The sequence below is a fragment of the Heterocephalus glaber genome, unplaced genomic scaffold (genome assembly GCF_053883595.1).
Source record: "Heterocephalus glaber isolate CG9 unplaced genomic scaffold, H.glaber_assembly_v1.0 deba00001608, whole genome shotgun sequence".
Classification (NCBI taxonomy): domain Eukaryota; kingdom Metazoa; phylum Chordata; class Mammalia; order Rodentia; family Bathyergidae; genus Heterocephalus; species Heterocephalus glaber.
The window spans coordinates 13857978-13885252 of NW_028258379.1; the positions used below are offsets into that span (position 1 = coordinate 13857978).

Consider the following 27275-nt stretch of genomic DNA (forward strand, 5'->3'; position numbering starts at 1 on the left):
ATTCCTCCCTCCAGCCCTCTCTCGTGTCCTTTCCATCACCTGGAAAGTCCTCCCTCCTTCCCTCCGCTTATCCCAGGTCCAACAAAAGTTCCCTCATTCCAAACTCCACTGCCCTCCTCCCTGGTACTCCTTTAGCACATCCATCGTGTGCCACACAATTCCCACTAGACTAAGCATATTGTCTTGAAAGATTCTTGTATGTGTGTCTTATAAAACCCCTTGTAAACTCCTCAAGCACAAGGACCAGTTCTTCTGCTGCTGCTGCTGCTGCTATGTCTCCCACAGTGGTGATGCCCTAAGAGACCCTCTGTGTGGCCTTGCTGGCTGGCTGGCAAGAGAGTTCAGTTCAGCTCTCTTGTTCTTGCCAGCAATGCAAAGAGTACACAATAAAGTCCTTTCACTATTAAATGGCAAATTCAAAGATAGAGGGGCTGAGAAAGTACTTGGACAGAATTATTCATTGTTTTGAATGCCTCATGAGATCCAGATCCCAGAATTCTCAGGTTAGATGTGGAAACAGATGGAATGTGTAAAGTAAAAAATAAAAAGACATGATACTCTTAAGTGAAATAAATAGGACACACATGTGTAAATACTGAATGGTTTCTCTAGTGTGAGAAAGCGAAAATGTAAATAAGGACTAAAAGGTATAATAGATAATGTGAAATAGGAAGAAAAGGGCAAAGGAGAAGGGGAAGTGGGAGGGGTAGGGGAAAGGAAAAAGGGAATGGAATTAATATGGGAAAATGAAAAAATGGAAACAAAGTCTTTGTAAATAGGGAGGGATGGAGGGGTTGAAGGGAGGGCAGGGGAAGGGGAAAAAAAATAAGAACCAGCAGAGATTATGTAAAGGTGCAAATTTCCAATGATGAATGTCATTATATTGTATACCTAAAATGTACCAATAAAATTAATTTTTAAAAAAGACATGAGTTCCATGAGTCAAGAAAGGGGAAGATTGTCTGTTATGCATAAATGGATATTCCCCAAAGGCCCCACCCCACCCCGTTTCATAGCTGCTAGGAGTTCATAGAGGAAAATATTGCTTTTTATTTTTCAATAAGAGTGCCAACAGAAAAGAAACGCAATAGGGAGAAGAAAATGGGAGAGGGGCTCCACACTGACATTATTTTCACTGTTGATGTTTCTATGCCCTTTAGGGTGTAAATAGCAATAGATACTTAGGAAAAAAAGCTGAATTCATACTACTTTGAATTCTGGGCCTCTCCTTCTCTATGGTTATTTTTTAAGTATCATGTACTCTTACAGATTCCCATCTTATGAAAGCTTGCAGCTGCTCCACAGTGCTTAAATTTCATAAGCATTAAATATACTGAAGCTCATGTGAATTGCTAATTGTTAAGCCTTGGGAAACTGCAGAGTTATTTCTCAGGAATTTAAATGTGTTCACACCCACCCACTCAGTATGAAGGGAAAATTATTGTATTGGCTTTGCTGCTGTTTTGGAATAATCCGTGACATGGTTCCACATTGCCTAACAGTCCCTGTGACATGCCTTCCACACTGCCCTGTGGACTGCACTTGAAGAATTTCCTCTAGAATGAGACTAGACATGCAGATTTTTCTAAAAAGTGAGAGACCAGCCTTGCAGATTAAAAAAAAAAAAAAGTCACCTAAGCTGTTTCTTTATTAGACAAATAGGATTCTAGTTTAGGCTCCAGAGGACAATTTGTATGGCTTTGTAAATGATGAGTTTTTCAACATTTTTACTTCTACTCTAATAAATTTGGAGCTCTGACTCATATTTAATATATGATTTTTCAGGGGTATGGAAAAATATCCTGTTACCAAATGTGATGTCAGTCTTCTTTAATTTTCTATGTAAATACTACACATTAAGAAATCAAGTCCAGGGAGGGATTTAGCTCAGTGGTTCTGCCACCTGCCTTGCAAGCGCAAGGTCCCAAGTTCAATCCCTGGTACCAAAAATAATAATAAAAAAATAAAAATAAATCAAGTCCAGGGCCAAGGATGTAGCCCAGCAGCGCCGTGGCTACCTGGAAAGCACAAGGTCCTGAGTTCAATCCCCGGTACTGAGAATAAAAAAAAAAGAAAAGAAATCAAGTCCACAGTTAAATAATTTTTCTTTATAAACAGTGACAAGATTGTACAATATCAGTGAAGAGACAGAATGGACCTGGTCCACTGCTGCCTGTGTCTTGGAGCAAGAGCAGCATTCAGCCTAGAGATGAGCACCTTTCCTTTCAGAGAAGACTTGATGCTAGAAAAAATCTTCTTTCTGATTATTTACTCAGCTAAAGACCTGAGGTGTGAGACTCAAAAGGCCCCATAGCAATCCTTTTTTCCCGGGCAGTGTGTAGGTCTTTGACAAGTGATAAATGACGTCTGTTTTGTGTGTTTAGGTCTAGGGCTGGACTTTGTAACCAGGGATTCGGTGTGCGTGGCTTCACAGGCTGCAAAGAAAGATTAACATATGAGTGCACCTGTCAAACGTGTGGTCTTGCCTGAGAGATTGGCCCAAGGCGAATATCTCTTTAGCGACAATTTGTCAGAATAGCTCTCTGAATTACTAAACTGAATAAGAAGATAGAACCTATGAGCACAAGATCTGTCTCCCAAGACCCTAGTCAGAAACCTGATATGTTCCCCTGAGAAGTTTTGACCATTTGGATCATGATCTTGGGGTTAGCTTGTGTTTTGTATGACTTCAGAGAAAGAAGCAAAAGCAAGATGGTTGCATGCTTGTAATCCCAGCTACACAGAACTCGGAGAGGCAGAAGGGTAGGAGATTCAAAACCATTCTGGGAAATTTAGTGAGACTTTGTCTCAAAATAAAATAAAAGGAGTTGACAATGTAGCTCAGACTGGAGTGCATGCCTAGCCTGCATCAGACCTTGGGCTCAGTCCCCTGTGCTGGGGCCTGAGGTATGTGTTTAGACCATTCCTCTTTTTCTTTCCTAGGAATGAGTATCGAACACAGGAAGTGCTGTGCTACATCCTCAGCCCTATTTTATTTTACTTTTTTTATATTTTATTTTGAGGCAGGTGTCACTAAATTGCTCAGCAATTGAACTGGCAATCTTCCTGACTCAGCTTCCTGAGTAGCTGGGATTATAGCTGTGTACTACCATACCTGGCTATTCTCCCCCCACTCTCAGAGTATTTTTTTTTTCTATCTTTGTTTTCATATGCGCCACCTTTGCTGTGAGTAAAGAAAGACTTTCATTCCTGGAATGTGCTGAGGAGATGGATTTATTCAAGATGGTCCCACTGCTGTATTTTAACTCCATAATGTAATCTATTGATGATGACCAGAATTCAGCTTGCACCTAGGTTAAAGCATCCTCAGAAGTGTAGGTAGTTCTAATTTCAATCCATGTATCTATGGAATAATGAGGAGGATATCCTCCTTGCGCTTCTGTGAATTTTCAGCTAGGGGCAATAGTACAAATGGAAGACAATTTACTATACTAAATACTTAAGTTTTATAAATCAAGCTAACAAACTGTTGAGTAAAACAATTCTGTTCCCTGGCTTGACAAGGAGATCAGGTCTGAATTTGGAGTTCTGAGATTGTTGGGAGTTTCTTACTAGAATGGGCAGTGTAGGAAAGCTGTAGTCCACTCATCTCTCTCTCCATTTCCAACTCCATCCTATACTCTAAGGACCTCACAATTACACATGTGAACACTCCAGACTGTATGTCCAAGTTACGTTCACAAAACTTGCAAACAACCACCTATTGGTCACTCCTTTAGTCCAAGGCTGCCCACCCATGAGAAAGGCAGCTCAGCCCACCAAAGCCCAAAAATGGACAAGAAATTCCAGAGTTTCAGGTATCCAGAGTATATTGTGTATAAGGTGGGTGTGGGCTCTGTTAGGGAGTGCCACAGATTTCTTGCCTGGTGCGGAGGGCAAGAGGTAAGGGATGAGTCCTCCAAGCTGAGGCCCCAGGGCTCCAGGGATGTACTGGTTAGGTTATTACTGGCCATCTAAACATAAGGCTGACTCAAGAGTTCTACTGCCCGCTACGCATACTAAAGTTTTGATGTGTCATGAAAGTGCAGGACCACAGGCTGATAAGAACTTGTTCTATGGTGCCCAACACTGACATAGGTTGGAATGGGAGAGAAAACAAGGGTAACTTTAAAATGTACAGGGTTGGGCCGGGGATTTAGCTCAGTGGTTCTGCTGCCTTCCTCGCAAGCGGAAGGACCCGAGTTTGATCCCCAGTACCAAAAAAAAGGAAAAAGAAACTGTCATTGTGAAAGAAGGACAATTTATAAAATGTATAGGGCCAGAAGATGGTTTATGGACAATTCTTTTTAGTTATCGTGTGTATAAAAGATTTAGTTCTTACTGATCCCTAGCAAAAAAATATTCCCTGATGATAATGCAGCACTGTAAATGTACCCTTCATTTTTCTTTTTCTTTTTTCATTTTTCTTTTTTGACAGGAACCAAACAAGATATAATTTATCAGAACATATGGGTTTATACAGAACAAGCTTATCTTTGTATATATTTATCCTCCTCTTCATTAAACAAATTAGATTTTTTCTTTTTGAAGTACTGGACATTGAACACAGACTTTTGCACTGAGCTATATTCCCCAGTCCTTTTAAAATTATTTTTAAATTTTGAGACAAGGTCTTTCTTGAACTTGAAATCCTCCTGCCTCAGCCTCCCAAAGTTTTGGGATTACAGGTGTATATCATCACACATGGCTGGAATATTTTTATTATGTCTTATTAATTTGATGGAATTTCTTCTTCCTCTTCCTCTCTCTTCCTCTTCCTCTTCTTCTTCCTCCTTCTCTTCCTCCTCCTCCTCTTCTTTCTTCTTCTTCTCCTTCTCCTTCTTCTTCACCAGAGATTGAACCTAGATTGCTTAGCTCAGGTGTGCTAAGCAACACTATACCTTGAGCTATATTCCCCGCCTTTTAATTTATATTTATTTTTCAAACAAGTTCTTTTAAGTTTTCCAGGGTAGCCTCAAATTTGTGATCCTCCTTTACTGAGTGGCTGGGATTACAAGGGTGCACCATGGTGCCTGCCTATTTCTAATTTTTTTTTTGGTACCAGGGATCGAACTCAGGACCTTGAGCTTGCAAGGCAGACATGGTGCCACTGAGCTAAATCCCCAGCATACCTATTTCTAATTTTTATGCATGACTATTCTTTAATTAATCTCAAAAGACTACCCAGAGTTTAATATATGCCCACTCACATACTTGCAGAAGGAACACCATACCTTCTATAATATCCCTTGTTTTACTACTAATTTCAATGATGTATTTATTGCATTATTACTAATTAAATAATAAGAACCAACATATTTCTAGGTGTGGTGGTGGATGCCTGTAATCCTAGCACTTGGGAGGCTGAGGCAGGAGGATGGCCATGGGCTACGGAGTGAGACCTTGCCTCAAAAAAAACACCAACAAACAACATACAACATATTTATATTCTTTTTATTACTTAATAAATGGATAAATCAATTATAATGAACCATCTCTTTTTTTCTTTTTAGGAGCTGGGGATTGAATCCAGGGCCTTGTGTATGCTATGTGAATGCTCTACCACTGAGCTACACCCCCAGCCCTAAGGACCATATCCAAGATTATTAAAATATTAATTACAATATTTTAACTTTCAAGGTGTATTGCTCTATTAGTTTTGTTTGGTACCAGGTATCAAACTCGGGACCTTATGCTTTTTGAGGCAGGCAGCGGAACCACTGAGCTAAATCCCCGGCCCCTCTCTATTAGTTTTATTATATTTTTGACTATCATATTTGAAATGAAAAATTAAGTCATGATAAAAGTATGTCTGATCTATACATGAAAGTGTGTAGAAGCTTTATTCATAAACCAAAATTAAGAAGCATCCAGCATGTCCATCAATAAGTCAATGGACAAACTGATACAGCTATACAGTGGAATATTATTCAGAGATAAAAGAAAATGAGCTCCTAACCACAAAAAGATATTCATGAATCTCCTTTAATGAACTACTAATTCAAAGAAGCCAAGGGCCGGGGAGTTAGCTCAGTCATTCTGCCACCTGCCTTGCAAGTGCAAGGTCCCAAGTTTGATTCCCCAGGACCAAAAGACAAACAAACAACAACAACAAAGAAGCCAGCATGAAAATACTATGTAAATATGATTACAATTATGTGACATTCTGGAAAGGGCAAAATTACAGAGACAGCGAAAACATCAGTGTTTGTCAGGTGTTTGGGAGGAGCAGAGAAGGATTAAATAGATTTTTATGGTGGTAAAGTTATTCTGGATGGTACTGAGATGCCATGGATACATGAGATTATACATTATTAAAACCTATTGAAATTTACAACACAAAGAGTGAAACTTAATGTATGAAAATTTTAAAAATTCATTTAAGAAGGAAGGTGTTACAGTCAGGATCTGCAAGGGAATAGATTCGATACAGGACACACAATTTATAGGATTATTTTATAATATTCACCCAAAAATGCAGAAGAGCATAAGAGATCTGTCTGCACACTCGAGACCTGAAGAATCCAGCCAAGGACCTGGCTCCCCCATGAGTTCAGCTGAAGGCCTAAAGCCTGTGGCAGCGTTCTCATGAGACCAGCTGGAGTCCTAGAGTCCATGGCAATGTCTCATTTAAGTCCCTATCGAGGATCTGCACTGGGAAGGCCCAAGGGCCAATAGTGGAAGCTAGAAAGCCTGCACCGGCAGAGTGAAGGGTCTTTGCCACCAGGCTGAGGGAATTACATTGGAGCTAGGAAACAACACTCAAAGTGAAGACCAGAGCTACCTGATGAGACCAGCAGCCATTCCTAGCAACAATGAGGACTCAAGCTCGTCATGAACAGCCTAGTTTGTATCAGGAAAACCAGCTGTGGCAAGCTTCTCCAGGAAAATCAATAGCCAACAATGTTCTCCTCCAGTTCTCCTATTATGCCATTGGCAGCAATCTTCAGATGGGTCTTTCATGCCCAGAACCATGCTGACTCAGTTCAGCTGGGCATTCCAAGTTGACTACTAGTTAATCCACCACAGAAGGAGATCCCAGGAAGGAATTCAGACTGGGACAAGAGAATCCAACCATGCTACAAGTGTACAAAACAACTTCAGTGAAGGAGGTGGGTAAAACTGCAAATGAATGGCATCTGTAAGAGTAAAGGCCACAAGAATTGCACATAGCAATATTAACTCTAGTTAATAACATTCTTTTCCAAGGGAGTTCAGGTTACTAAGTCTGATATATGTACACTGAAATTGAACCATAATGTAAAGGAATGGAAGATGGTGGGAGCCAGATTTCTTTTCATTGGCGTGAGAATTTAGATAAGTGAAGGAGGCTAGAATGATCCACGTGGCGATAGATTACAGTCGGAGACATTATATGAACTCATGTTTAGCTTGACATAGATTTTGATAATTATATATAAAATAAATATATATATATATGATTATTATACAAACATATTTTCTCTTGTCCTGTCAGCTGAAATGACCTAGAAGTAACCACACCAAGTAGCAATGAGCATACCCAGCACCCAGTTCTTGGCTTCATTTTCATTGTTATTGTGGCTGCCTTTTTGAGATGGGGTCTTGCTATGTTGCCCAGGCTGGCCTTGAACTCCTTGGCTCAAGCTACCTTCCTGCTTCAACCTCTCCTCAAATAGCTGGGATTATAGGCATGTACCACTGTGCTGGCCAAATCTTGGTTTCTAATACCACTCTCTAATGAAAGAAATAAGGACCCCTTGGAAAATTGGCTAAATCTAGGACTAGGCAGGAAGTATACAAGATGAACATGGAAAATTTTGTAGTGCTTGAGTAAGGAAGTGCTCGACACACAAACACACACACACACACACACACACACACACACACTGTCCATTGTTAAAGAGACACAGGAACCCACTGAAAGAGGATCCATTGGCCAAAGCTGGAACAACTTGATCAACAAATAAAAGCAAAGTAGTATTAAATTATAATCAAATATATAAAATAAAGATCCATTAGTCAATATTAACATAAAGAGGAGAGAAGAGAAATTTCCCTTGCAGAATAACAAAAATTTATGTAGATACTCTATCCTCAAGGAGAGAGACTTTCTTTCCTTCCCTCTCTTTATGCAGAAGCTATACATAATGACTTCCAAACACAGTGGTGCACATCCGTAATCCCAGGACTGAGGGAAGCAAGAGATTGCAAGTTTCAGTTCCGCCAGGGCAACTGAGTGAGACCCTGTCTCAAAATTTAAAAAATGATAATAATAGCCGGGGATTGGGCCGGGGATTTAGCTCAGTGGTTCTGCCGCCTGCCTTGCAAGCACAAGGACCTGAGTTCGATCCCCAGTACCAAAAAAAAAAAAGATAATAAAAAGTTGAATGGTAGAGCACCTCTCTTAATGGTAGAATACCTCTGGGTTTGATCCCCAATAAAAGACACACACACACACACACACACACACATACACGGTACAGTATGGAATGGAAAGGAGAAAGGAGTAACTTTACAGTGAAGAAACCTCACAAACTACCTCAGCCTGATGACCAAGTTCAATCTCAACAGTGATAAATCATGTTGACTACATGTAACTTTGATACAATATGATGAGAATGACATATTACCTCTGTGGTCTTCCTCTCCATAATGCATTACCACAGTTTTATTGTGAGAAAAACATCAGACAAAACCCACAGAGCACATCCTACAAAATATTTCACTGGACTCCTCAAAATTCAAAGTTGCTGGTTGCAATGGCATGGGCCTGTATATACAGCTACTCAGGAAGCTGAAGCAGGAGGATCAATCCAGCCCAGGTGTTCAGGCCAGGCTATGTAACATAGCAGTAACAAACAAAAAACAAAGACTCAGTCTTCAAAAATAAGGATAGCCTGAGAAACTGTTATAGCAAGAGCTGCTAAGGACAGCTGGTAAATAAATGTAATGGGGTATTTTTCATGGGATTCTGGAATAGAAGTTGGAAAAAAAAACTAAGGAAGTCTGAATTAAACCATGGACTTAAGTTAATAATAATGTCTCAGTATTGGTTCATTAATTGTAAATAACATACTGTACCAATGGAGGATGTTAATAATAGGAAAAATAAAGATTTATGAGAACCCTTACTATCGTCTCAATTTTTCTGTAAATTTAAAACCATTCTCGGGCCGGGGATTTAGCTCAGTGGTTCCAGCGCCTGCCTCAGAAGTGCAAGGTCCCACGTTCGATCCCCGGTACCACACCCCCCCAAAATAAAAAACCATTCTGAAAATGAGAATATATTTTAAAGAGGGAACCTGATTGAACTGACTAGTTTGACAATAAAATTAGCTTTGTTGATCAGGTCATATGCCAAGTATTTTCTATAATCTGTGATTTCAAGATTTTGACATACATATTTTTTAAGTGTATTGTAAGCTGGGAGTGGTGGATTACACCTATAATCCCAGCTACTGAAGAGGCTGAGACAGGAGGATCTCAAGTTCAAGGCAAGCCTGGGATGTTTAGAGAGACCCTGTCTCAAAATGAAAAACAAACATCTATAATCCCAGCTACTCTGAGGACACTGAGGTAGGAGAACTGCTAAGAGTTCAAGGCCAGCCTGAACTACACAATGAGACCCTGTATCAAAAATAAATAAATAAATAATGCATGAAAAGCATTTTATCAGAGAATATTGTATTGGTAAAGATGCAATGAAGTGATCAAAATTATAATTTGCCCTAAGCTTTTTCTCGATGGTGTTGGGAATCAAACCCAGGGCCTCACATATGCTGGATAAGTGTTTTAACCACTAAACTATATCCCAAGCCTCCCAATGTTTTGTTGTTTAATACACAGAGTTAAACAAGAAACAATTAAATAAAAGATGAACATACATCACTAAAAGTTGTTTGATAAATCTTGGTAAAGTGTTTTGGATTAATTCTCAGAAACTAAAAAAGTAAATGACTCTACTACTGGTCAGATTTTTTTTTTCCTGTACTGGGGACTGAATCCATGGCCTTTGCACTATGCTGCATCCCCAGCCTTTTTAGTTTTTATTTTGAGACAGGGTCTCACTAAGTTTCCCAAGCTGTTCTGAAACTTTTGATCCTCCCTGCCTCAACCTCCAGAATAGTTAAGATTATAGGGATACACCATTTATCCCCAAATGAGTCAGGCTGTTTTAATTGTTACCTGCCAAAAAAATGGAAGAAAGACCAAACTGAGTTATCACCAATAATTTCTGATGACAGATCTCTATACCGGGTATAAGATATTAAAATTTTGATATTGATGAATTGTCATCCAAAGATTGTATAAGGGTTTCTCAATATCTCAATAATAATCACTGTTAAATTTTGTAGTACAAAGGTTATCAAACTTTATTCAGTAATACATAGGGATATATGAATAGATACATATACATTATCATTCTGGAATTCTTTTGGTTTTTTGTTTTGAGACAGGGTGTCACTATGTATCCCAGACTGGCCTCAAACTTATGAACCTGTTGCTTCAGCCTCTTGAGGGATTATAGGTCTGTAATTTTCATTTCACCTACTTTTATTCCTATTCAACACTATATTAATAGAATTATTCCAAGTCATTAAATTATATATATAAAATATATATATATGGTTATCAATAGTTCCTTTTGTAGTGAGAACTAAATAGAATCACAGGAAAGTGATGAAGTTACAGATAAGCAGATTCCAAAAGGCAACTCCCACTCACAGGGGAAACCAGAGGACAGAGATATTAACTAGACTCTTTCTTTGAGGAAATGACAAGATGTTGGAAAAAGAAAAGGATGAGGTCACAGGAAAGCCTGGGAGGAGGAGATATTTGCATAGGATGTGGAAATGACAAACTACAACCCTCTTACAGCTGAGCACAGGGTCCCCTAGCCTTGCAGGCAGAGAAATACATTTCCTAGATCCCAGCAGGATGTGTCCTTTGCCAAGTGAAAATCATTCTTTTGAAAAGACAATTCAATTTCCGCATGACAAATAAGACCTGCCCTCTTCTACATCTCCCCAAGGGATCCAGTATCAGGGTTCTTCCATCACACATAGTCTTTGTTGTCAATTAGGAAGAGGGATCCCCTCTTGCTGTCCCTTCCTCCAGACCCTGCACCCCTCTACTAGGCCACAGGACTTGGGGGAACATTGGTTAGTGTGTTAACTTTCTGTTGCTATGACAAAATATACAAGAAAAAACAACTTAAAGGAGGAAAGAATTATTCAGCTCATCCTTTCAGTACATGGTCACTTGGGCTCATTGCTTTGGGCCCCTGAGAGGCAGAGGGCCACAGTGAGGAGAGCATGGGGGAGCAGAGCTGCTTACCTCATGACATATGGGAAGGAGAGAGGGAGGAAGGTGGAGAAGAGAGTGGGGGAGACAGGAAGGGGCTGAGGACATGATATACCTTTCAAAGACACACTCTAGTGACTTACTTCCTCCAACTAGGCCACCTCCTAAAGTTCCCATCATCTTCAAATAGCCTACTGAATTATGAACCTATCAATGGATCCATTGATGGAGTCAAAGGCCTCATGATCCAATCACTTCCCCAAGGCCCCACCTCTGAACATTGATACAATGGGAACCAAGTCTTCAACACATGAGCTTTTGGAGGACATTCTAGGATCAAACCATAACAGTTGGTTTAAACCCCATCTCTGCCCCTTGGCTAGGAACCTTTGAGCAGAACTATACAGGCACAACCTTGCAAAACGGCCTTCTCTGATATGATTAGAGACACCATTATGAGAGAACACCAATATAGGAAAAGAACAGCAAATAGCCCAGCTTGTAGCAGTCGAGTTTAGGCTGATAAGGAGTACATAACATTATGTGACTCCAGTATGAAGTAGGGGAGCCTGGAGTAGTCAATGGGCACATGGGTTTCAACTAGGATAGTGACAAGTTTAGGGACATAATTTGAGAAAATTAATCTGGCAGTTTCCTGTAGAATAAATTAGCATAGGAGAGAGCAGAGGGACTATTTGGGAGGCTAATAGGGCTCCTCAGCCCTAGCACTATTATTGACCTTTTGAGTCATATAATTGTTAGCTGTAGGGAGTTTTCCTTTGCATTGTGGGATATTTAGCAGCACTTCTAGTCTCTTCTCACCAGATATTAAAAACTCCCTTCCCCCTGCGGAAGGAAAAAATGCACCCAGTTGAGGCAGGCAGTGGAACCACTGAGCTAAATGCCTGGCCCCTGACCCAGTTGAGAATCATGTAATAGACCATATAAGAAATAAAGATGAAAAGGTGAATGCTAGGCAGAGGTAGGGGGAAATCTAAAAGCTGTGCCAAGTGTTTAGATAGGAGTGTGACTGAGAAAGGGAGGAATGTAAACTCAAACAGAACCACAGAAAAGGCACTAGAGGCCAGGTAGTCTAATATGGGTATAATTAGCTGGGAGTGGTGGCACACATGCCTGTATTCTTAGCACTCAGGAGGTTGAGGCAGAAGGATCATGAGTTTGAGGGCAGCCTGAGCTACATAGTAAGACTCTGTCTTAAAAAGCAAAACAAAACAAAGGAAGAATATGCTTTAAATTGCTCAAAATATAGTCAACTAACTCTTGAAGGGCAATTTGGTAAATCCATTTGAAGAGCAGTTGGAAAAACCTATTAATCATCACAAAAATTATCTTATCCTTTGACTCAGTGATGCTATTTCTGAGAATTTATCTTAAACAATTTAAGTAAAGATAAGCAATGCTCATGTATAAAGCAACAATAGATACATGAAAACAAGTGACTTGGGCCAGGGATTTAGCTCAGTGGTTTCACCGCCTGCTGCGCAAGCGCAAGGACCCGAGTTCGATCCCTGTTACCAAAAAAAAAAAAAAAAAGAAAAGAAAACAAGTGACTTTGTTCTCAACTATTTTATCTTATGTCGTCATATTGCCTGTTAAATGAAAGGCCCAGGTTTAGAAGTCTATTCCCAGAGAGAAGTCGTAGCTAATGAAACAAAACGTCAGATAAGAGGAAAGGGCACTTATCAAGAATGTACGCAGAGCCAGGTGTGGTGGTGCACACCAGGAATCCCAACTACTGAGGCACAGGAGGATGGCAAATCCAAGGCCAATTTGGGGGATTTAGTGAGGCCCTGTCTCAAAACAATAAACCCGGCTGGGCATGTAGCTCAGCCCTCCCTGGGTTTAATCCCTGGTGCGGGCTGGGGTGTGGACTCAGAGAGAGGAAGGCTATAAGGATTTGAAAGGAAGGGAAGTTAGATGGAGGGCTTGTTAGGGCTTCATTCAGTGAAGTTAGTATCACCAGAGTAAAAAGGAGTGGTTGGACCTGGTATTTCTGTAGAATTTCAAACTTTCTCTGAGGGCATTACTTGAAAAGAATGATGCACTCTCTGGAGGAAGCTGCTGGAGAACGTCCTGCCCTCAAAAAAGCGGAAGTCAGGAAGAACACAATACTCAGAATAGAAGGAAAAAAGGAGTGTCCGATTGTCCTTCTCCTGGAGTGCCCAGAAACTTAACTTTTAAATTGCTCTCTGAATATGGAAGCTTTGTTGATTTGTTTAGCAGGGAACATTCCTCTCTAATGTGGGGCCCAGAGTTTAACTAATTGACCTTCTGTGAACGTCGTCAGCAGGAGGAGGCAGGTGGACGGATAATGGGCGTGACCAACCCTGAGCCGGCTGGAGACCGCGCCCCCTTCCCAGAGTGCACCGCCGCCGCCGCCTGCGTGAGCTCCTTTCTCCCTCCGGATCCTCCAGCCGTGGAAGGCCATCAGGCCATGGAGGTGCTACGGCCTAGTGCTGGGTTAAGGCGCGGGCGGCTGAGGCGCCGGCGCCCGCCCCCGCCACACAGCGGGTCGGTCTTGGCCCTACCCTTGAGGCCCAGGAAGATCCGAAGGCAGCTGAGGAGAAGTGTCGCATCCCGCATGGCTGCGCTCAGGGCTCAGGCGCTGCCGAGTGTGGACTCGGAGGACTCGAGGGTGCAGACTACGGCAGACGATCTGGGGGCCGCGCGGCCTGGTGGTGCGGCAGCCATTCCGGAGCTGCTGGAGGCCCCGCCTGCGCGCGTGGTGGAGGTGCCGGCTGCGCCCGCCCGCGCTCTGAACGCCTCTGCCCTGTTGTGCATTCCCCAACCCTTGGCGAACTCCACGCCACAGGTGGATAACACAGGTCGGGAGCTTCCCTGGGACTCCCCGCTTCAGCGCATCTTGGCCGAGCTGAACCGCATACCCAGCAGCCGGCGCCGAGCGGCGTGCCTCTTTGAGTGGCTCATCGCGCCTATGCCGCCAGACCATTTCTACCGGCGCCTTTGGGAGCGGGAAGCGGTGCTGATACGGCGGCAAGACCACGCCTACTACCAGGGCCTTTTCTCTACTGCTGACCTGGACTCGATCCTGCGCAACGAGGAGGTACAGTTTGGACAGCACCTGGACGCCACGCGTTATGTTAACGGGAGGCGCGAGACCCTGAACCCACCGGGCCGCGCGCTGCCCGCCGCTGCGTGGTCGTTGTACCAGGCAGGCTGCTCCTTGCGCCTCCTCTGTCCTCAGGCTTTCTCCACCACCATATGGCAGTTTTTGGCTGTGCTCCAGGAGCAATTTGGAAGCATGGCAGGCTCCAACGTTTACCTCACGCCCCCCAACTCGCAGGGCTTTGCACCCCACTACGACGACATCGAAGCTTTTGTGCTGCAGCTGGAAGGTAGGAAACTCTGGCGTGTCTACCGACCCCGGGTCCCAGGCGAAGAACTGGCCCTGACATCTAGCCCCAACTTCAGCCAGGAGGACCTTGGTGAGCCGGTGCTGCAGACCGTGTTGGAGCCTGGGGATTTGCTCTATTTTCCTCGGGGCTTCATTCACCAAGCTGAATGCCAGAATGGAGTGCACTCTCTGCACCTCACATTGTCCACATACCAGCGCAATACCTGGGGCGACTTCCTGGAGGCCATTCTGCCCCTGGCTGTGCAGGCTGCAATGGAAGAAAACGTGGAGTTTCGGAGGGGTCTTCCCCGAGACTTCTCGGACTACATGGGGGCCCAGCATTCAGATTCTAAGGATCCACGAAGAACTGCCTTCATGGAGAAAGTACGGGTCTTGGTTGCCCGCCTTGGACATTTTGCACCTGTTGATGCTGTGGCTGACCAGCGAGCCAAAGACTTCATCCATGATTCTCTGCCGCCTGTGTTGACTGATAGGGAGAGGGCACTAAGTGTTTACGGGCTCCCAATTCGCTGGGAGGCTGGAGAACCAGTAAATGTGGGTGCCCAGTTGACAACAGAAACGGAAGTCCACATGTTGCAGGATGGGATAGCTCGGCTGGTAGGTGAGGGGGGCCAGTTGTTTCTCTATTACACGGTGGAAAATTCTCGTGTTTATCATCTGGAGGAACCCAAGTGCTTGGAAATATACCCCCAGCAGGCAGATGCCATGGAATTCTTGCTTCGCTCCTACCCAGAGTTTGTGAGAGTAGGGGACCTACCCTGTGACAGTGTGGAGGACCAACTTTCCTTGGCAACCATGCTGTATGATAAGGGGCTGCTACTCACCAAAGTGCCTCTAGCTCAAAACTAATTTTTTGTTGATTGCTGAAAACAAGACAGTAGTGATTCAACACTACCACCACCTTCGTTTTGGCTTTGTTTTTAATTCCTGTTCTTACCTTGATAACCATCAATATGGTCACATTTACCGTTATCACTTCGATGTCACAAACCTCAGACAGTCTTTTGGGAAGAACCACCTCATCTAGGTACAAAAGTAAAAGCAGAAGTTAGAGGAGAAAAAAGAGCTGTTTCTGCTCTTTCTGATCAGTGACCTTGATCATTTCACAGCACCAGCTTCATTCCTCTTAGGCTGTACTGTGAGCACTGGTTTTGTCACTCTGCTTAAGACATTAGAAGTTTTTATTTGGAAATTGTATCTTTCATTTGAGTTCTCTTTCATCAGTTTGGGGAGAGGATTGGGCTCAGTATCATGTTTGTTAATAAGTTTGTATGAGTTATTAAAGTGCCAAAGAATGTTTCTCTTTTCTAAGGTAGATTATTATGTGGACTGGTTTGAAGAAATGCAGGAGGGGTGAAAAACAATTTGAAGTGCTTGCAGGATGTCAAAGAAGCATGTTAATCAACTTGAAAGGAGAGGGGCTGGGGGTAAATCTCAGTGGTAGAGCATGTATTTAGCACACACAGCCCTGGGTTCAATCCCTAGATCCCTAGCACCACACACGCAAAAATTAAAGAAGAGAAACTCATCTGATTTCTGTAACTTCAGGTGTAATTTACTTATTTTATACTACTTAAACCTCAAAGCAGGGTCAGCTTTAACACTATTATGTTTTTGTTCAGTGCTTGCTTACATTATTGTCCAGCATTGTTCCCAAAGGGGCAGCCTGTCACTTAGTTGTGCTGTCACAGGTCTTAGTCAACCAACTTTTAGCAAGCTAAGGGAAGGCTGGTGTTCAAGTTACTTTCCACTCTCATTTTTTCCTGGCAGTTGGAAGAAACTTCCCCAAATCTGGCAAGTGAATATTCTCATGGTTGGTGGAAAAGAAACCCTGATGTACCAGAAAGAATACTTGGAATTGGAACCAGAAGACCTGGGTTTGGGGTGGTGGCTGGTAGGCAGCTGGCTGAGTGACCTGAGGCTGCTGCTACGCTTGGGCACACGAATTTTGTAAGTATTATTTTGGTACAGCTTGATTCTCACCCTCATCTTTTAGGTTGTATCTAGGACTCTTAAGAACCTATCATCATAACTGATAGGGCCAGGTTTTTAAGGGTGAGAACTTTATTATAAAGTCTTTTTTAAAAAATTACAAGGCTGGTGTGGGGGGTGCACACGTGTAATCCCAGCACTCAAGAGACTGAGGCTGGAGTACAGCTGCAAATTCAAGGCCAGTCTAAACTACCTAGCGACACTGTCTCAAAAAGAAAAAAATTACAAAAGCAGCTGGGTTGTGGCTTAAAGATTGTTTGTCTGGCATGTGCAAACCCCAGGTTCAGTCCCCCGCACAGCACACACAAAAATGATAGCTCTCTCTCTGATCCCTCTTCTAAGGCCTTTTTTGGTGCTGACTCACACCTGCAGTTTTTTGTTTTGTTTTATAGAGACTTGTGCTTTTTCTAATATGTCCTTTTTTGACTTAACTTTTTAATCTGTTTGAGTAGAGCTAGGAGGCAAACATAGCAAATGAATAAACTTGGTATACTGGAGGGGGGATGGTGGGGGGGAGGTGAGAGAATAAGACCGAGCAGATGGTGACCAAGAAGAAAAGGAAAAGGAAGAAGTAGTCTTTCCTGACTCTTATCCTATGAGACCATCTGCTAAGTCTCAAATCTATATCCTGGAATAGGTTTATTAAAGAGTCAAGGCAGCTAGGTGTAGCACTGGGAGGCTGAGACAGGAGAATTGCCAGAATTTGAGGCCAGCTTGGGCTGCAAAGCAAGATCCTGTCTCCAAAAACAAAAAATTTTTTTAATGGAGTTAAACCATAGGATTCACCCTTAGAAAACCTACCCTGGCTGGGGATTTAGCTCAGTGGTTCCACTGCCTGCGTCACAAGCCAAGGACCCAAGTTTGATCCCCCGTAACAAAAAGAAAAAAAAAAAAAAGAAAACCTACCCTGAAAAGTTTTTTGGAGAAAAGTATGGAGTTTCAATGGTTTTTGCCCCTCTTTGGGTTGTGAGTAAACACATTTTGCTGCTTCTTTCACTTTTCTTGTGACCCTGTTTATTTTGAATATTTTCTGCGTCAGCAAGTCCTTTTGGTTTAGTGATTTAATCTAGATTAAAACAAATGTTAAAAAAAGTTGTAGACAGCAAATCATCAAAAAGCATTAATGAAGTAACATTATTATTATGCTTATCAGTGTTAGGTAATATATGGATGCCTAAAATATTGGCTGGAGATTTTACACCTGCTAATAAAAATTTTACCTTAGCTATTTGATCATGATGAAAGGAATCTGCTAAGAAATACCTGCTTGGTGCAAAGTTGGTTTTGTGAATTAGCATTTTTAAGTTCTTTTCCTTCATCTCATTAACAGCTTTGAAAAACTAGAACAACCCTTTCAAGTAGAGAGTTCCACTGGTGAAAGTTCCTACATTAGGAATTAAGAAAAATTGAGAAGGTGGGCAGGGGATTTAGCTCAGTGGTGCCACCACCTGCCTCACAAGCGCAAGGTCCTGAGTTTGATCCCTGGTACCAAAAAAGAAAAGAAAAAGAAAATCTAGGGGGTAGGTTTAATCTCTCATTCCTTCTTTATGCCCATATGCAAAAAAGAAAGAAAAACTTGGATTTAAGGGATGGTGGGGAGAAAATAGGATGGGAAAGAGATGGTATTTAAAAAACAACTTATTTAAGTCCTCAATTTGAGAGTTACTTGATAGGACTACTAGATTTTTGGTTTTGTCTTCATATTAGCAGGATTTTATAAATTAAGAACTTGCACAGATGTTTTATATCTTCAAACAATAACATCTGTGTTTGGTGTTGTGAAGTATTTCTGTGACAGGGCAAGGGCATATATATGCTTAGGAATAAAAAGGATCCGAGGAACTCTTGAGAGCCCTGAATTTTCTCTTGAAAACACTTTGTACTTACTGACCCTGTTCTTGACTTCCTGAACCATTTCTTGGTTTTCTTCGTTTCCTAAGTTGAGTATCTTCATTGCTTGGTAAATTTCTCTGAAAGAGGAGGACTTTTTAGATTGTTCTACTTTGTCCTTTAAGAAAGCACAGGAGTAGAAAATATAGGACTTAGAATTAAGAATCCTAAATTCCAATCCTAACTCCAGGTTTGCTGAGCCTCTTAGGAATATTGTGCAGTTTTTGAAATGATATATTTGAAGTACTAATCGGCATCATTTATTGAACTTCCTTATGATAGATACTAAATGTCATCTTATTGACACTGCAGCTGTGTTACTGTCACTGCAGACTATCACCTGCCATTTGACACTTGAAAAAAAAAAAAGAATGGGCACAACAGAGTTTAAGTGCTTCCCCAGGCTCACATAGATGATATTCTGTGACTGAGCTGGAATTCAAACACCAGAGTTTTTGACTGTAAAGCCTGTTGTCACAATTGGTACTTGATAAATTTAGTGGAATATATGAATACAGTACTCAAAAACCAGCTTGGGGGTGGGTGTTAGACACAGTACACAAACTACATGAGTTTGGCCATCTAATATGGGCTGGTTTTTCTGTCACCTATTTGGGTAGTGAGGTGAATGGCACAGTGGGCTATTACCTCCTACTAGGGAGCCTAGAAAAGCAGGAATAGATTCAGTGAACAAGTAGGCCATCCAAGAGGTCATGGCAAGCACCAGAGAGTTGACTTGAGAACATAGAGCTCACTTGAGAACAGCCTCATGGTTCTCCAGAAGCAACACATCTAGGAAGGTGTCCCTGACCCTGTCCCCTTGAAGTTTGAGGGCCAGGATGCTATGGCAGGCTTCCACTCGTACGCGTGGTGATTCTTCAAAGTGGACAGCCCAGAGCAGGAGATCAGCCACCTGGGGATTCACTTCCCCAATCTGTCCCAACGCTGTGCAAAGCTGTGGAAATACAGAAGGCAGCATGTCCCACTGTTAAAGAGGAATGATCTCTGAGCATCCATGAGTAGATTATTGCAAACCATAGCTTTCCTTTTAGATGCTAACTAATCACCATTAGAATCTCAGGGATAAAAAATAAAACACCAAAACCAAAGAAAGTAGTGGGCTGGTGGGGGTTCGGTGGTAGAGCCCTCACCTAGCTATGTGCAGCCCTGAGTTTGATCCCCAGCACTACACACACATACAGGCTTCAGAGATAGATTAGAGTGGGATATTACTTCCAAAGGATTACTAGGACGATGTTTGATTTCACCTTTGTCCACAGACTAATGTGCCTAATTATGGATGAGATATGAGATATATCTTAGAAGAACAGCTGTTAGGGTTTGAGTCTTAAATACTCCACTCAAAAAAAAAAAAAAAAGGTCATGGCACTATTGGGAGGTTGTGGAAACTTTAGAAGTAGGGCCTGGTTAGAGGAAGTAGGTCAGTGGGGAGTGCCCTTAAATGGTATGTTAGACCCTTTGCCCCTTCCTCTCTGTTTGCGCCCCAGTTGCCACGATAGTCTTCTTTCTTACAGCCCCAAAGCAATGGAGCCAGCCAACCATGGACTGAAATTGTGAGCCAAAATAAATCTTTCCTCCTTTTAAGTTGATTTATTCAGGTATTTTGTCATAGCATGAAAAGCTCACAAACCACCCACTTAGTCAAGGTGTGGGGTCTAGAGATCTGCCAAAGGCCATGTCAAAAAAAGAACCAATGCCAAAGATCCTAAAAATAAATTAGGGAAATTAGCACAGTTTAAAGGCTCTAGCAGTCTTGAATCAGGTCTTTAACAGAGTGCTACAGTTGAAACCTCCGGGGAGTGCAAGATATATCCAGCAGTGGATACCTACTTGGAACTTATCCTTAATCCTGTTGTCAGGGACTGACTTGTCTGCCCTTTGCCTTAGGTTTGACTAGACCTAAATTTACTCAAAGCTAAAAACCTCCTTTCTCAGGCAAGGAACTTCTGAGAAACTAAGATCATCCTCCCCTAGTAGACTTTTCCCATACTAGAAACTTTCTGGGCATCATCAGATTAGCACAGGAGAAGTTATTTAAAGTTGAGTTGAAGCTGGATAAAGTGGTGCATGCCTGTAATCCCAGCACTCAGGAGGCTGAGGCAGGAAAACTGCTGTGAGTCTAAGGCCAACATAGTTCAGGACCAGCCTAAACTACATAGACACTGTCTAAAAACAAACAACAAAAACAAAACAAAACAGGGCACTACTCTAATACCTCGAATGGCAAAAGCTTTGATTTTCCAAAAAGGATCTGTCTGCATCAGATTTAGGAGGCATTCAAGCACCTTGAATAAATAGATAAAAGTCACTGTTGAATGAAGAGAACCAGAACAAGAATGAATTAGAAACAGGGATACTACATATCTCTAAATGGTGCTAGAACTGAAAAGTAACCTGTTGATTCTAGTGACAGATGAGCTGGTGCCTGAACTACTAACCTGTATACAACACATTACCAGAATTATCTGCTCTGTATTTCTCAGCCCACAGATCTGTGGCCATACAGACTTTCTGTGTGTGTTGGGGGGCGGGGGGGGGGGGGGGTTGTGGATGGGGATCGAACTCGAGGCCTTCTGCTTGGTAAGGTGAGCTACACCCCCAGTCTCAGACTTCTTTTGAATACTTCAGTCACATTTTTTCTAATAATTATGTGTGAAGCTCCACTCACTGGAATTGATCCTAAAGCCTATCAGCACTAACAGGTGAGAGCAGGATTCAGAGGTATGTTCTGTCTTGAAGTCTAGGGAGCTGAGAGCTAAATGGTCGGTACAGACTGGTGTGGCCTATATACCCATCACCTTCCTAGTTCTGATCTCTTATTCTGTGTCCCCACAGAACAGTGAGTGTATTATGTACAACAAGGGAAGGTAATGCCCTCTTCTGGTCATTCAGGTAAGATGTGACCATTTTTCCCTGACTCACCATCTTGTTGTGGATCTGCCGGGCACCTGCTGCCAAACAGGCTGCCTGCCAAACTGCTACAAACTCATCAGAGAAGCACTGCAGGAAGCCTGGGAGAAGCTTGGCAGTCATGAGCTTGAGCCCACCTATCAGGGAGAGTGCTTTCATGCATTCCTGGGCATTTCCTTCAGCCAGTTTAACCCTGTGAAGCACAAATTGGTTTTATTTTTCTTCCTTAAATTTTCATTGCCTGCCGCCCACCCTCCAATGCCCTCAGGATAAAATCCAGCCACATGCCCATTAAAGTAAGGTTCTCTGGGCACAGACCTCAGTTGTGTTGAATCCCTACTATCTAGCATATGCTAGACTCTCTAGTGTATTGGATGACTAGATAAAGGAAAATATTATCTTGCACCCCCTGTGACAGTCAAATTCTCTCCACTGCCCTTACATGTGTGATGCTCAGTTGGCATTTGGCTCACAGTCTAGAATGACTATGCTGTCTTATCCATCCTCCATGAAACTTGGCCCTACTTCTGTAGCCCACCCTGAATATTCCATTTTTCCTATAGCAGGTATAATTTATGTCATTTGTTTTTAATATGATATGGTATTTTTATTTAGGCCTTGTGTATCTTGCTTGTGCTGCTCATCATAACTGCAGTATTTTTCAAACTTCCTTAGATGCCCAAAACATCACCCCTACATAAGTGAACTTAGTGAATGCTGCTTCCCCTAACCCCATTGTTAGTTTCTATAGGAACTGAACTTTTTACACTGGGACCTAGCACAATACTGAGCACGCAGAGGAGATCAACAAATGCTAGCTGGCTGGATCCCAGGCCTACTACCTGCTTCTAAGAATAGAAGTTACTCTCATGTTGACTAGGTCTTACCTAATTGTATCATGCACCTCTTTCCCAAGGCTCATTTGCCCCAGTGCACGGGCAGCTGCTTGCCTCACTTCCTTATTCCAGTCATTCCACATCAGCTGGATCAACTTATGTTTCATATCCTGTAAATAGGTATAATAATCTGCTGTCATTTATTGAATGTTAATGTTCTACTTGGCTTTGTGCGAGGTGTTTTTAACCTATCCTTTAGTCTCCCAAACCAGTGGGGAAATGTTCTTACCAGTCATAGATGACACATAAAGGCTTTGATTCACTTGCCCAGGGTTAACCTGGTGAGTGCCTAGAACCATGACTCAAATCCAGTTGTTGCCTAAGCTTATCCTTTAAACTATTGTATAGCATCAGGGTCAACATAGTCTCTATAAGAGACTTAAAATTTGAAAGTGATACTTAAAAAGGTGACCATTCCATTCTGATTTGCCTAGGACTTTGCTGATTTCAGTACTGAATGTTCTGGACCAGTGATGGTGAATCTTTTAGAGATGAGTACCCAAACTGCAACCCAGAACCCACTTATTTATCACAAAGTACCAACACAGCAATTAAAACTGAATCCTGAGGTTTTAGTTTAGAAAAAACAACTCATACATTAACATCTTTTATCTTAAAGAAAACACACATGCCATAAGTTGACCACTACTCTGGAAAAACCAAGACAGTTGGTCACCCTGTCAGTCTTTCTCTTGGGGGGGATAAATGGTACTAAAGTTGTAGGTGGTGATGGTATAAATGTGGGCAAGCTATTCTCTGCCTAAAACATCTCTCCTCTACCCCTACCTGGTGCCCAGTGTTTTCCTACTCGGTAGGATTTAACTCTAAATGCATGTCCTTAGTGAAGTCTGCCCCATGGAACCATAGGAAGTTCCCATATCTCATAGCTGCTTCCGTCTAGGTTATGTATAACATTTACCAAGGGAAGATAATATCTTTGCATCCCCGATGCTAGCATGATGCCTAGCAATGTAGGATGGGGCAGAAACTGTTTACTGAATGAATGAGACAATTCATAGACACATAGCCTTCCCTAAATCCAGCATTCTGCTCTGAAGTCCTCATCTTTACCTTGTTCACTGCTACCTCTACATGTCTGTTTACTTTGAATTAGTAATCCTGAGTGATAAGTGCTGAGGAGGTGAATGTGTGATGATTCAGATGTTAAAGGTGTATAAATGCAAATTCTGATTGGGTTGGCCAAATGTGAGATTTCACACCCCTCACAGATAATGCCTGTGCTGTGGTTCAGGACTTGTCCACCTGGCTGGAACTATGTTTTAGTTTAAGGAGTTTTTATAGGTAGGGTTTCACTATATAGTCCAGGCTGGCCTTGAACTCACTATGTAGCCCAGGCTGGCCTTGAATTTGCAATCCTACTGCTTCAGCCTCCCAAGTGCTAGGATTTACATGCATGTGCCATCGTGCCTGGCTCTGGCACTATGTTTTATACTTGTGTGTGCAGACCACTCAGAGAACCAGCACAGGCACTTGGTATGTTGGGTTGGGTCTTTACACTTCTTAAACTGTGTGAAACTTTAGAGCTGGAGTGGGGTAAAAATATATCATTGACTGATACTTTTATAAAAGCCATTGATATTAAGGCAATGTCAAATAATTATAAAAGTTTCTTTAAAAATTTCTTCCCTTAGTTTTTTTTTATTTTGTTGTGGCTCTGTTACAGTTTGTGGACTATCACCATACTGAGAAGCACTGGATATGTTGACATTTGAAGGTAATTCTTTGTAAGAGGTAGCAATGTGGGGACAGAACTCTGTTTGGCAAGCGTAAGATACTATACAGTAGGAAAAAGTAGAAAGGATCCTTATAGCCCAGCCTTACTTAGGTTTTCTTTCCTGGAAGCAAAGAAAGAAAGCTTACTAAACAGACATTTCCACTGATCCTAGAGAAAGCCCAGCAGGCCACAGTCTGGTCCTTCCATTGATGGCTATTCAGTTCCACAGCAAGCATGGTGTGTATCAGGGTCTGAGGAAATGGAAGAACTTGTATCAATGTATCAATAGTCTTGATTACTTTTAGAGATACTGGAGTCTTGAAGTTATGTCATAAATGGCATCAAGCATAATTAATGTCGCAAGAGCATGAGATACCCATCCCTAACAAAGGACAGAGTGAGTTTACAAGAGATGGGCACTCCACCATCCATGCTGCCTGACTGGTATCATACATCAGGGAAGAAACTATGGATTTAGTAACATAAACAATCTTCCTGACTTTATTTTTACCCAACGATGATTTATTTATGCTCCAATCATTGTTTCCTATTTCTTAGGGAAGAAACTAAACAATTGTAGGTCTGTGTGGTTTTCAGTGGTAAACCTCTATCAGCTGTCACAATTCCTCTTGTATAGTTAGAAATCATTTGCAACTTACTTCGTGCTTTTCTCAGCTAGCTGTTATCAAGTCTCTCTGTATACACTTCCACGCCCACGTTTACCCACATTTGGTGCACTTTTACTTATGCTTGAGATTATCCTACCCAACTACCTGCACTTTGGATTCCTTACATGCACTGGTCACAAAGATCCAATTATTTCCCAAAACTTAGTTTTCTCTCTGAGCCATAAGGGGCACATACTGTCTTTCCACTGAGATGGCACAGGAGGATACAAGACTGGTTCTCAGTGTCTTCATGCGTCTTGTTAAACAGCTGATGGAGAATCCTCTTAATTACCGGGTAAGTAGCAATACCTTTGACAGCCAAGCACTGAGCTGCAGCCCAGCTGTCCGCACTATTACCTGCCATGGTAGGATAAAAAAATGAGCCCAGAATGGGGATGTTTCCCATAGATGGAGAGAATAGTTAGCACTTTTGGCCAATCACCTGACCGAGCCATGTTTTGTTTTGTTTTTTTGAGACAGGGTCTCACTATGCAGACTGGCTTCGAACTATGTAGCAGCCCCAGGCTGTCCTTGAACTTGCAACAATCCCCTTGCATCAGACTCCCAAGTGCTGGGATTATAGGCGGGCATCACCACACCTGGCTGGAGCCATTTTGGTCAAATAATTCCAACAACTCATGTGAATGATCCTTGGAAGTTACTATACAAAATGGAAGCAAGATGTGCTCAGGTGGTGATTTTTAAAATTTTAAAAATGTATTTGATACTGTTCAATCTTTTCAATAAAGAAAATCAGGTTGTATGAAAAAGGCTATGGATTTTTTAAAACATGTAATAATAGTACACATTAATGGAGTTTGGTGTGATATTTCAATGCATGCATATAGCACACAGTGATCAAATCCATTCTCCCTTTAGCTCTCTCCTCCCTTACCCCCTATTTCCCAGCCTCTAGTATTCACTATTCTACCTGCAGGTTGACTCAGAATATGGGGTACTGATTTTCCTGAGTCAGGCTTATTTTGCTTAATATATTGTCTTCCAGGTCCATCCAGTTTAGGGCATAATTTTTAATCAAATGCCTCTATGAAAAGCTTAGTTTTGTATAAGTACCTAGGAAGAACTGATTTCTGAATGTTCTAACATAAACCCAAACCTGATGCAGCAGACATCTCAGAGCATAAGTGGAGAGGAAGTCTATGAAAGCTGATGGTGAGAGATACCCTCTATCCCATATTCCCAGGTCAGCAGTGATGAAGTTACTCACCCTTCACAAGGGCTGTCTCCATGACGTCCCGGGCAAGGGGATTATGTGACTGTGTGGCATATTGGCATAGTGCTGCTGCTATCCTCACACTGACATTCTTGTCACAAAGAGCAGCCTCCAGGGAAGGCTGTAGAGCCTCTAGCAAGTCCTGCATAAATGGCTTCACGTCTGTGATCAAAAAGAGCCAGGTAATGCTGGGTATCTTCCCAAAAGAATTAAAAGAATCATGCCACAGTGATATATGTGCACCCATATTTATAGCGGCACAGTTTGTAGTAGCAAAAGCTTGGAAACAGCCCAAGTGCCCATCAACTGAAGACTGGATAAAGATGTGGGTTTTTTTTATAAAATGGAGTACTACTCAGTCATAACGAGAAACTAGAGACATTTATAGCTAAATGGATGCATATTGAGGCCATCCTCTTAAGTGAAATAAATAGGACACGTGTAAATACCAAATAGTTTCTCTGGTGTGAAAAACTGAAAGTGTATATAAGGATTAAAATGATTAAAATGAATAATTGATAATTTGAAATAGGAAGAAAAGGTCCAATGGGGGAAGGGAAGTGGGAGGGGAAGGGGAAAGGAAAGAAGGGAATGGAAAAATTATAAGAAAAGGAAAAAAATGCAAATTTCCAGTGATGAATGTCATTGTATTGTATACCTAAAATGTACCAATAAAATAAAACAAAGGAAACAAAGTCTTTGTAAATAGGGAAGGGTGGAGGGGTGAAGGGAGCACAGGGAATAGGGAAAAAAATAACCAAGATACATCATGTACAGGTACAAATACCCAATGATAAATGTAAACGTATACCTAAAATGTACCAATAAAAGAATTTAAGCAAAAAAAAAAAAAGGCCGGGGAAGAGGCCTAGCCTTTTGTCAGGTACCTACTGCTACTTAATGTAATCACAGGTCAGCTATCCCCCTACACCTAGCAGGATTTTATGCTCAAGGGATTACAGCATGTGCCTATCTGTGCCAATATGCCATTTCCTGTCCTTTTATCATTTGGCCTATGAAGTGCCGTATTCAAGCCAAAGAAGAATGTTTCCATCCGAACTATGGTGACCTTATCAATATTTTTGTGGCAAAAATCAACCTGTTTATCCTACAAGACTTTAGGGGCAGGGCTAGGTCTGACTCAGACTTCTCTGATTTATAATCATTTGTTTTTACTAATGCAATGGGTCACTATGGTATCTATTAGAAACATTACATGCGAATTGGGCACTCTTGATCCCCTAAT

At 41.9% G+C, this 27275-nt stretch overlaps 2 protein-coding genes across 3 annotated transcripts in view; one reads left to right on the top strand and one right to left on the bottom strand.

Annotated features, from left to right (window-relative positions):
• Positions 1-2276: 2276 nt before the first annotated feature.
• The window catches only part of Heatr4 (HEAT repeat containing 4), a 36501-nt gene continuing 11502 nt past the window's right edge, over positions 2277-27275 (bottom strand). The window contains 10 exon segments of the mRNA XM_021248324.1: positions 2277-2435; positions 15651-15706; positions 17582-17741; positions 18567-18645; positions 19321-19520; positions 21509-21689; positions 22384-22502; positions 24274-24378; positions 24992-25152; positions 26024-26191. Coding sequence (XP_021103983.1) covers positions 2277-2435; positions 15651-15706; positions 17582-17741; positions 18567-18645; positions 19321-19520; positions 21509-21689; positions 22384-22502; positions 24274-24378; positions 24992-25152; positions 26024-26191 — 1388 coding nt within the window.
• Riox1 (ribosomal oxygenase 1) lies at positions 13661-25565 on the top strand. Of its 2 annotated transcripts, XM_087195396.1 has the most exons (3): positions 13661-15710; positions 16454-16633; positions 24077-25565. In XM_087195396.1, exon 1 carries the CDS (start codon positions 13742-13744, stop codon positions 15530-15532), a length of 1791 nt encoding a protein of 596 aa, XP_087051522.1. In that variant the 5' UTR covers positions 13661-13741; the 3' UTR covers positions 15533-15710; positions 16454-16633; positions 24077-25565. The 2 variants fall into 2 exon arrangements, with proteins under 2 accessions (XP_087051522.1, XP_021102326.2); XM_021246667.2 differs by lacking the exon at positions 24077-25565 and having other exon boundaries at positions 13661-15821; positions 16454-16617.